Here is a 12,091-nt window from a genome sequence, read left to right as displayed (position 1 = left end):
ACACACCAACCCGGGTCGTATGAAAATGACCCATTCACTGTGTCCAACGCAACTGCTGCGTTGCCCATCAGGTGGCCATTAGATATAATTAGCATGTTATTTAATATAGAGATATATTAAAAAATACACAAAATCACTAAAAATACAGTGAATATCCTTAATTTTACCTCGAACACCATTTGAATGCTGTATTTAGAAAAAGGTTGCTTGACACATTTTACAACGGTTAATATTTGCTATAAAATAATATATTTTACATCTACCTACCTATTTATTTTTATACCTATAGGATTGTTTTCACTATTTTGGCTAAAACACAATAGTGACTTGTAATGTTTTCAAAGTACAGCAATCATTTTGATAACGCTAACGCGTCACATTGCTTTTAACCCTAAGTAAACTTAAAAATCCTGGCTTGGGGAGTGGGGGCCCGGTTCAGGTTGTGTGGGCCATCCTTTCCTTAAAGGATGATCCGTCGATACTTTCTTTCGATATGATACCCATTCCATGTATCGATACTTTTTCAATGGGTAGACAGGTCTATGCACTGTTACTTCGTTTTACGTTTTGAGTATTACCATGTTAAAAAAATATCTTGCGGTGCCTGTAGAATCACGTATTATGACTTATAACGGAAACATAAACGTATTATAATTAAATATTAATATATATTTATAGTTATTGCATTTATAAAGTGCAGTAGTCATATTTTTGTCATCGTTTAACAATTATAAAATAATTTACCTAAACTATAGGAAAGAGAATTTTTAAATATGGTATTATTTTCAATAGAAAAAAACGAACAAAGCTTTAAGATGATCTTAGCTAAGGACGATGTTTCTGCATTCCGCTCTAAATTGAGAAGTCTTATTGATGACAACCTGGAATCGTACTTAAAATTAAAAACAACATACAAACCTGACTTACCCAAACTTTCCAAGGAGATGCAAAGCCATTATTCACATTGTCGTCATTGTCATGATTTAATTTTATGGATACCTTACTTATAATTTAATTTTTATCAATACATAATATCATTATTAAGTATGATATCAAGTTTCATTCAGTGTATAGGTAAATCGTTTTACAGTGGCACCGTGGGTACGGCAAATGCGGCTTGCAGTTGTAGTGGTATTGTTTGCTAGCATTGAAACAGGCATTGTCGCAAGCAATTCAATACACGCGCGAATCGCCTATGGTGCCACTGTAGAATGATTTACCTATACCTATAGTTTAATTAAGACTTAAAGTTTATTAAGTTAATAAACAGTGTAGGTACCTACATATTATATAATTTCAGTTTAATAAATTTGGCTCTCAAAAGAAATCTCGATCGTTGTACTGTTGATATTTGGTTCTGTTGACTAATGAGTTTGCCGACCACTGGGTTAACCTAACCAAACCTAAACTAACCCAAACTAACAAATAATCCAGTATATAGGGTATTTTCAAAATGTGTTTGCTGCTGTATTCCACATAACCGACTAGAACCATTGTTCCATTTACGATATTGGAAATTTGGCACCTGCAGTTGGCTGTTTTGTATGAAGAACGATAATGCATTTATTTATAGGTTTAATAATTTGAAATTTTATGTGAGCATATAAAACATCTTTTTAACAAAATGCCATCAAAATTACATTTTTGGTCAAAAGTCAGTGTTGGCAGTTTTTTATTTCTTTTACATCACTACTATCACAGTATTTGTTTACAAATAACTGCAGCTCTATTCTAGCATTTGTGTTTACTGTTAACATGACTTCTAGAATAGGTCTAGTGTTTGAGATAACCATTTGTGATTCGCACATAGATGATCGATGAATTATTAACATGGAATTCTAATTACATTTGTATAATCTAATCTACATTGAATAATTAATACTGACAAGCACACACATGCAATATTAAACATCAATCATCTGATATGTCATCGTAATCAAAATGGGGTGAATAAATTCTTAATTATAATATACTAGCGGAAACCAGCTGGCAGTAGCTCCGTTTATAAAAGTTCGTTTTGGCGTTGTAGCCACATAGCAGTGGCAAAGGGCGGCGGTATTATCTGACCGCTTTACTTATGCACGCGGTGCGTGGCGCTGTATGTATTTCCTGTTTGAACATGTCACGAAAAAAAGATTGCCCCAGAGTTTGAAAATTTAAAATTCTCTAATACTTAAAAAGGTTTTACAAAACATTAAATTTAATGTATCTTTAAAATAATAAGTAAATCAGTTAAAATATTTTTATATGAATATATTTATTTATTCACAATATAAAAACCAATTTAACACAAAATTATACTGACTAGCTGAGCCAGCTGGCTCTCGCCAGTCTGTCTCGCTAGGTCTTGCAGACAGCTTTTCGTCATAATGAATTGGTGTTGGATTTTAATATAATTGTAAAGTATGTATAGACAGTGCCATAGTTTTCCCTTCGGGATGGATTTTCATTCACATCAGACAGTTTGACATTTCGCTGATTTGTCAGTTTTACGATTTGCATGTCGTCATTGCCCTCATATCCCTAGTAATCATCATGGCTGGAAAATCAAATTGCATGGCCCTCAGTCCCCGGCAGGCCTTAAATGGTCAGAGGGTGCTAAGGATCCCCGGGCCGACTATGAAGATTGCGACCTGGAATGTGCGATCTATGTTTAAAAGTGGAAAATTGCAAAACGTTATTATGGAAATGAATCGGTTAAAATTAGACATCATTGGTATCAGCGAAGTGAAGTGGAAGGGAAATGGCAGATTTAAAACTAACAACGGCACCTTGTATTACTCGGGAAATGATGATAACCACCATCGAAATGGAGTGGGTATCATAGTGACCGATAAAATTAACAGATCGGTCAATAGTTGTGTTCCCTACTCTGACAGAGTAATGCTATTACAACTCAAATCATGGATGGGTAATGTTAATATAATACAGGTGTACGCTCCAACTGCCGACAAAGATGACGATGTTATAGAAGAATTCTATCAACGGATAAATGAAATTCTAAAATCGACGAAAGATAATGAAGTTACCTTGATTATAGGAGATTTCAACGCAAAGATTGGTAAAGGTAAAAGTGGAGAGTTAGTAGGAGAATTTGGTCTAGGACAAAGAAATGATCAAGGAGAAAGATTACTACAATTTTGCCAGGAACAGAGTATGGTTGTTTGTAACACATTATTCAAACTTCCAGCAAGCCGATTGTATACATGGAAATCCCCACAAGATGATGGCAATAACATTGCAAGAAATCAAATAGACTATAATATATTAATTCACAATCGTTACAGAAATAGCGTAACATCTACTAAAACTATCCAGGTACTGACATCTCATCTGACCACAATCCTGTTGTAGCTACTGTAAAAATTAGATTAAAAAGATTACTGAGAGAACCACGCGCAACCCAACGTGTTGACATTAATCAACTGAAAGATCCCGAAGTCAAACAACAAGTAAAAAGTGCACTGAACACAGAAATAGAACAAATAAAAACTTCAGTCATTACATCCTCTGACATAACAGACAAGTGGGACAGGATAAAATATGTGTTCTCCTCCATATCTAATAATCAATTAGAATATAAAAGAACAGCGAAGAAGCAAAAATGGATGACAGGTGAGATTCTGTCCTTAATGGACGAAAGAAGAAAATGGAAAAATAAAAATGAGACTCAATATAGGAGAATTCATAATACCATAAAAAGTAAAATTCGTACAACTAAAGAAGAATGGATGTCCGACCAATGCAAAGAAATTGAAAATCTCCAACGAAAATACGATTCCTTTAATATGCACAAGAAGATAAAGGAAACATTGGGAATTACGAAAGGAACCTCATCAACTATCTTGAAAGACGAAGGTGGGCATATTAGATATAGAAAAGAAGCTGACTCGTTGGAAGACATATATTGAAAATCTGTTTGATGATGATAGGGGACCTATTGGCTATACTCTTAATGAATGTGAACAAGCCCCATGCATATATAGGGCAGAAATAATAAACGCAATACGAAATTCTAAAAATGGTAAAGCTGTCGGCCCTGATAATATTTACATCGAAATGATAAAATTATTAGAAGAAGATCAATTAGAAATTCTCGTTGATTTGTTTAATAAAATTTACGAAACGGGCATAATTCCCGATGATTGGTTGAAATCGACATTCATCACTCTACCAAAAAAGGCGAGTGCAAAAGAGTGCAGCGAGTTTAGAACAATAAGTTTGATAAGCCACATGTTAAAAGTTTTATTAAAAATCATCCATAATAGGATTTTTCGAAAATGCGAAGCAGACATGGATGACACACAATTTGGCTTCAGAAGTGGTTTGAGCACTCGCGAAGCACTTTTCAGCTTGAATGTTCTAGTGCAAAGATGCCTCGATGTTAATGTTGATGTTTATATGTGTTTCATCGATTACGAGAAAGCATTCGATACTATTAGGCATCCTAAACCTCTCGAACTCTTACAGGAGAAAGGCATCGATGCAAGAGACATTCAACTGATAGCAAACTTATATTGCAATCAAACAGCGAATATTAAGATTGAAAACGAAATCAGTGGAGAGGTAAAAATTCATCGCGGTGTAAGACAGGGGTGTATATTGTCACCTTTGCTCTTTAACATGTACTCGGAAGCTATTTTCAAGGAAGCCTTACAAGGTGAATCGGTGGGTATTATGGTTAATGGCAAACATATTAACAATATACGATATGCCGATGATACTGTGCTGATTGCTGATAGTTTAAAGAGTTTACATCAACTGGTAGAAAAGGTTAATGAGGTCAGTAATTCTTATGTTTTAAAAATGAACCTCAAGAAAACAAAACTATTACTAGTGTCAAAAACAGCGACACCAGACACCAACACAAATTTTGTCATTAACAGCGAACCAATCGAACGTGTGACCCATTATAAATATTTAGGTACATGGGTCAATGAGAAATGGGACCAGTCTCAGGAAATAAAAACTAGAATTGAGATCGCAAGGAGCGCCTTTCTCAAAATGAGACGCCTCCTTAGCAATCGAGATCTTAACCTAGGTCTGAGACTGCGTATGGTACGTTGTTATGTGCTTTCAATTCTTTTCTATGGTATGGAAGTATGGACGCTAAACCAAGAGATGTCACGGGATTTCGAGATGTGGCTGTATAGACGCATCCTCAAAATTCCTTGAACTGACCGGGTGACAAATGTTGAAGTTCTCAATCGAATGGGGAAGGACCGAGAAGTTCTACGTAGTATCAAAACCAGGAAACTACAATACCTCGGCCACATTATGAGAGGACAAAAATACAGCATTCCCCAGCTTGCCATTCAAGGAAAGATCAATGGGAAGCGTAGCAGAGGATAGCGCCGCATTTCGTGGCTTAAGAACCTCCGTGATTGGTACGAGTGCAGCTCCACCAAACTGTTCCGGGTGGCAGACGACAAAGATAAGATCGCCTTGATGGTGGCCGACCTCCGCTAGGGGATGGCACAATAAGAAGAAGAATTGCCAATAAAAATTTCTATGTCTATTCTGAAGACATTCTATTACCTTCATTAATACCTTCATTATAAGAAGATTCTATTACCTTCACAATATCGTCTGACACCACTTCAGGCTGCTAGGCCTAGCAGAACAGCTGGCAATCGCCGATTGCTACCAATGACATTTTAAGTTTAATACAATATATGTGTAGGTATGTGCACTTAAATATGATAAATAATTATACATCTCAATTATTTGAATATACAGCAATATATTATGTGATTATCATAAAAACGATCCAATATAACGTGAATATTAATCTCTTTCGGATCCCAATTACATAATAGAAAAAGGTTAGCAGCATGAAAATAAATTTAAATATTATTTTGTTTCATTGTCTATAAAAAATAAATGCTTGCAGCCATAGAATAATATTTAAAAAATCAAATTTTTAAGTAAAAATTAACCTTAAACAATATAGTTTCCCGATGCGGGACATTCATATCGAGACAAATATTGATAAATAATAAAGTAATGCATATTATATCTGAGAGGAATAGACCAATTCTGATAAGAATAGGAATTTATAAGACCTAAAGATGTGCTTAAATCAGCTTAAAGAGGCCTTCATCCAGCAGTGGATTGATACAGGTTGATGACGATATAAATGGGTACGTACTGTGACACCCCCGTATGGTCCCCATTTGGGGATGTCTTTGTGTATCTGAAGAGGCCCGAATCGGTATCGAAGCCAACAAATAATAAAGCGCTGATTACGAAAATAAATAATAATAACAGAGCCGAGCCGGCAATGCCGTAGAGTAGATTATAATATAACCGTTGGAGATGTTGCAACGTCGCCTTCTTTCGCCAACGGCTCTCATTGGAAAAAATCACAAGATGGCGCTGAGATCGCGACAAAGAGAAAAATCGCGAGCACGCCGATTTCGTACGGATAAAATAAATTATTCAAAATGTAACCATATAGTATAATATTAACGTAAATAAACTCGTCGTCTTCCATCATAATTCCGGTGTCTTAATTATCCACCTTCCATCCCGAATCCAGACGAAAATAACCAGATACTAAAAATAAAGTGACAGTTGAGAAATTCTCTTACCAAAATGGAGGGAAGTGATAGTACATAAAATCACAAATTTTAAAAAATATAGCAGGTTATATGACCAAGAAAAGTAGAATTAAGTTGGGATAACCTTTATCCAGCAGTGGATTGATCTTGGTTGATGATGATAATGACGATATTATGAATGGGTAAACATAATATCAGCAATTTTGATAAATATAGCAATTCATAGGAACAGAGAGGCCTTCATCCACCAGTGGATTGATTCAGGCTCATTGATAATGGCAATATAAATAGATATAATATTATAATATCACCGATTTTGATAAATACAGCAATTCAAATGACAGAAAGGAGTAGAATCAGGCTATGGGAGGCCTTTATCCAGCAGTGGATGGGTTCAAGTCGATGATGATAAGGACAATAGAAATAGGTATAATACCACAAATTCGTTAAACCGATAGTAGTAGAATCAGGTTGCGGAACCCTTCGTCCAGCAGTGGATTGATCCTGGTTAATGATGATGATGATGATAATGACGATATGAATATGTAGATAAATATAAAATAATCGATTTTGATAAATACAGCAATTCAAATGACAGAATGGAGTAGAATCAGACTATGGGAGGCCTTTATCCAGCATTGGATAGGTTCAGGTCGATGATGATAAGGACGATAGAAATAGGTATAATATCACAAATTCGTTTAACCGATAACAGTATAATCAGGTGTCGGAACCCTTCATCCAGCAGTGGATTGATCCTGGTTAATGATGATGATGATGATAATGACGATATGAATATGTAGATAAATATAAAATAATCGATTTTGATAAATACAGCAATTCAAATGACAGAATGGAGTAGAATCAGACTATGGGAGGCCTTTATCCAGCATTGGATAGGTTCAGGTCGATGATGATAAGGACGATAGAAATAGGTATAATATCACAAATTCGTTTAACCGATAACAGTATAATCAGGTGTCGGAACCCTTCATCCAGCAGTGGATTGATCCTGGTTAATGATGATGATAATGATGATGACGATATGAATATGATAAATATAACAATTCATGTGTAAGTAAGGAGTAGAATAATGCTGAGGAGGCCTTCATCCAGCAGTGGATAGGTCCAGATTGATGATAAAAATAGGTAGATATTATACAATATCATAAATTTTGATAACTACCTATAACAATTCGTATTAATTTCTTTCATTGTTTGCAATGTCAACTTTTTAGTTAGTAGTACTTAGTTTAATATGACTATTGTGATCTATGGAAATTAGTAGCCTAGGTAATTATTCAATAAAAAAAGAGTGCGTGAACAGCCGCAAAGTATTTAAAAAAAAATCAAATTTGGAACAGAATTACGTTATCTATGGAATAATACCAGTGGGGGCGTTTTCAGACTATGCGAGGATTTCGAATCGTTCCATAATTATAGTTTTTTCACCGCAAAAAAATTAAGTGCGCCAATGTGTACATGGTGACACTTGAATTAAAATAATTAGTTCTAATCTGTCAATAAAGGATTAGAAGGTCTTAAGCGACGAAGATGTAATTCTGTTAGGCGTCAACAGTAAATATGGCGATCGTATACGGTATGTAAGAAAATATCGGATATAAACGTAACTTACCTGTAAAATCATGGAAAATTTCTGAAATGTGTTCAATTCAATCGGTAGCGCACATTTCAAAGTGAAGATGTAAAAATAACAATAAAATGTCGCTTAAATGAGCCGTTGGTGCGTTTACCAAAATCTCTTAGGATAATAATATATAGGAGATAATTTAATATTACAGATAAAAATAAAAATCAGTTATTGTAAATGAACATTCAAATTTTGATGTCCTCTTCATTGAAATTTTTAATTCCAGACTAATTAGCTCAAAATTCATCATCTCTACTGTCATCTTTCACACTTATAAGAATCCGTTGCTCTGTTCAAACAAAGATCACCGTTTATCATCAAACAATTGTCTTCCATTTACACAACATAATTGCATTCTCTTTTCCAGTCGAATTCGTTTATGCTTTCAAATACTTATAAGATTGATCGTCATCTATACTAAAAGTTGTTGCTGTACAAAATGTGCATAAATTTATTTCAGTTACATTTTGTTATTTCAAGTTATTTAATTAATTAAAAAATAATAATATATATTTGATTACCATTAAAATGTCAGTTAATGTTTTTCCCCAAAAGTGGGGATTTTTTTTAGAGTGGCTTTTTAATTGTCATTTTACCGATACATTCATTTGCTGGATCGATCTGTGTCGCTTTTCTTCTTCACAAAACTTAGGAACATTCGTAATGATATTTTTAGCCTGAGATCGCAAAGGTTTAGGCATTATTAAATTTATGATCAATATAATGACGGCGCAGCACTTCGATACAGTCTAAAATCGTGGCCCAAAAGCCATATTTATAGAACATGAATTCGAATTTGGTTTTCTTCAATATTTTACTGAACATGAAATATTTTACTTTTTTAAAATTGATATTTCACTAGAAAAAGCAACATGCACTGAAATAGATATTTTACAAAAAAAATAATTATACTCTATCGGAAATCGAACTTGCACAAAAAACTCTACTACCTCATTAGTTGGTCTTCTTATCCAATAGACCAGCAGGAATCGGAATCCTTTTTTTTCTTTTAACACAATATTCACAAAGGTTGGCATTGTCTTTGAAAGCATGACTCGTTTCACATAATGAACCAGACATTGCAAAGATCTCAAGAACAAATAATGTAATCATATCAAACTACATACAAAAAATATTTGTGTACATGTTGACACCGGCCTTTCTCTGTCTAAGCGAGTGGTGAAAGCCGTGTCACTACTAATGGCCAAGAAGTGACGGGTGGAACAGTAACACACGATGTAGATTTAACAAAATGTATTTAATTCCCATATATCACAACAATTTACAAGTAGTAGATAAATGTGGCTGGCTTTCTGGAGCGCGAAATAGAAAAAACAATATGGCGGTATGGAGCTGTTGCGCTGGGGTACCCACGCGGGAGGTCGACCCAGACTTTTTTAGGCGAGAGAGATGTTAGCTATTGGATGTCCGAGGCTAAAAGGGCTTTCCGGCCAGAGCAGGCTCTTTCTGTAGTCGGTCTGCGGGTCGACGGACCTCTCTGTTTATCTGCCTGGTTCTCTCTGTCTAATGGCGGCCGTTTCCGGTAGCAACCGTTTTTCGGACTATCACCCGCAGAAATTTAGAGCTCGCAGCCTCACACAGCAAATATCCGATGGTATGAAAACCTCGTGGCGAAAGAAGTTTTTTTTTATATAGTAATGCTGCTATGAATTTTATCATTAACAAGGGCTCTATCAGTGGCGCACCCAGGGGGGGGCCAAGGGGCCCTGGCACCCCCCAAACATGAAAATTATCAGAATGATTTTAAACATTGAAATTGAAAGGCAATAAACTATACTTTGGGCTTAGACAAATAAAAACATGACAAAAAATAATTTGTAATTCTCCAGCACCCTTTTTAGAAAAATTTCTTAGATTTTAATTTCTAACACAAAAATTTCGAAATACTAATTGTCAGGTTTTTTTAGAAACCCAATCCCTAATGGAACTGTCAAAAAATTCTCGATGTCCACCCGAATTCCGGAGTGGTGTAGGTCATGGCTGGGGAGCGCTGACAGGGCTCTAGCCTGGGGGCCCGGGCTGTGGGGGGCCCGGGCTGTGGGGGGCCCGGGCTGTGGGGGGCCCGGCGTGTCGGGTTAACTAGATAAGTGAGATAAACACACATCATAAATTAGCTTTAATAGTAAAAAAGTCACCTGTTATTTTCATGACCTTCATTATACGATTCATTATACTTCATGACCATGACCATTTTCAAATATATAGGTAATTGTGCAATATATTTTTTGATTATTATGTGGCGATACTCGACAGCTCCATTATTAAAGTAGATCTATTAAAAATCGCCAATAATTCACTGTATAAGTACCCTTAATCTGAACTAAAACACTATTTGAAAAACGTTAATGTGGTGTTTCACACTGCCTTTAATCTTAGCGGTAGGTAGTGGGCCCGCCAAATATCCTAGCCTGAGGTCCCGTTTCAAGATGTGAAGACCATGGTGAGTGCAATAGACAAAAGACCGATAAACGAGAAAGTAGGCTGTGAAGAAGAAAAAGAGCCTATGGGACTAATTTACATTCTCCGCCTTGGGCCCCCCCCAATATTAAATCCTGGGTGCGCCACTACTGACGCGACAGTGACTTGAATGCTATGCTGTATTTGAGAATGCTAAATTGCGAGATGTTAACTTATTATTAATATGAATAATTTATTAAATAATATTAAGTTAAATGAAGGCTGCTAAAAAATTATTAATTTAGTTAGAATGAATGCTGTTATAAATGCTGAAATAGAAGTAGGCTGTGGGTTCTGTTAAAGTTGATGGTTCGGTCAGCCCTTTGAGGCAGTCTCCTGTGGGAGACCTTCATCTGGTATCAGTGTGTTGGTAGAAAATTCGATAGATTTGGATACAGTATAGCTATGTGTAGGTGAATCCTTAATTCAATATTCCTACAGATAGATGGCTCTGTTGGCATTTTTTACATTTAAATTTTTTTTAAATCTATTTTTTTCTTAAAAGGTAGGTTTTAAATAATGGTAAATAGTAGTGTTTGAATTAGCTTATCAATCAATCCGCACTGTCAATTGTCTGGTTACGAGGAGTAACATATGCCATAGTGTCCACCTCTGGATGGGTGGCTTGTGAGCTCCAATCCTCTTCTGGCAAAATTCACATGTTCTTTTTATGTGCAATCAATCAATTTGTTAGAGTTCCAAAACTTTTTTGACCCATAACCCTATTTTCAGAAAAAATAATACTTAATGCTCACAAACAGAAAGAACCAGTGACAAATTTGTTATTTTATATACCTATGTAGGTATCTATATTTCTACTCATTGAACAATAAGATGCCCTGATACTTAAAACATTAAAATCAACCATAACAATATTCGCATTAAACACAGAAAATTAATATATATTTAAAATAAAAGTTATGTAGGTACAACATTAAATTTAATTAGAAGGTTGAACCTGGGTGCACTGCTACCAATTAATTAATGTTCGGCTCTTATTTTCGTGACCAGCATTCTTAGTTTATCGCAATTACTTATTTATGGCCAGTTTCTTTTTTTTTAGTTCACAGATTTGTGAACACACTAAAGCCACGTTCTAACTAAATATAGTAAAGAAATCCAATTCAAAACCTTACCAAATGTAACTGTATGTCACAATGGCAATGGGTGGAAGGTAGGCTGTTATGATTTGACATAAATAGTGCACACTAAACTTTACACCTACGATAGCCGCGCGGCTTGCGTCGAGGGTCCCAGGTTCGAATCCTGGGTTTGGCAAGCACACATTGTTTTTTCAATTTGTGTATGAGTCAGAGTATGGACCTAATAGGTTGAGCAAGTGGCTGACATCCATTTCTCGTAAAAACAAAATATGTTAATACAAATCTCCACTATGTGG

At 35.4% G+C, this 12,091-nt stretch overlaps 1 protein-coding gene across 1 annotated transcript; it reads left to right on the top strand.

Annotated features, from left to right (window-relative positions):
• The first annotated feature begins 2,535 nt into the window (after positions 1–2,535).
• LOC147065626 (protein CFDP2-like) lies at positions 2,536–3,354 on the top strand. Its single transcript, XM_085957028.1, has one exon. It carries the CDS (start codon positions 2,536–2,538, stop codon positions 3,352–3,354), a length of 819 nt encoding a protein of 272 aa, XP_085813154.1.
• Positions 3,355–12,091: the final 8,737 nt, after the last annotated feature.

This window comes from Rhyacophila brunnea, unplaced genomic scaffold (genome assembly GCF_057557595.1).
Source record: "Rhyacophila brunnea isolate RB1 unplaced genomic scaffold, BYU_Rbru_1.0 scaffold_6, whole genome shotgun sequence".
Lineage (NCBI taxonomy): Eukaryota > Metazoa > Arthropoda > Insecta > Trichoptera > Rhyacophilidae > Rhyacophila > Rhyacophila brunnea.
The sequence above is the reverse complement of the archived record's forward strand: the minus strand, read 5'-3'. Positions and strand labels throughout refer to the sequence as shown.

What these genes read in the sequence shown, in the direction of transcription:
- LOC147065626 (XM_085957028.1), top strand. Translation starts at nt 2,536, where the DNA reads ATGGCTGGAAAATCAAATTGCATGGCCCTCAGTCCCCGGCAGGCCTTA.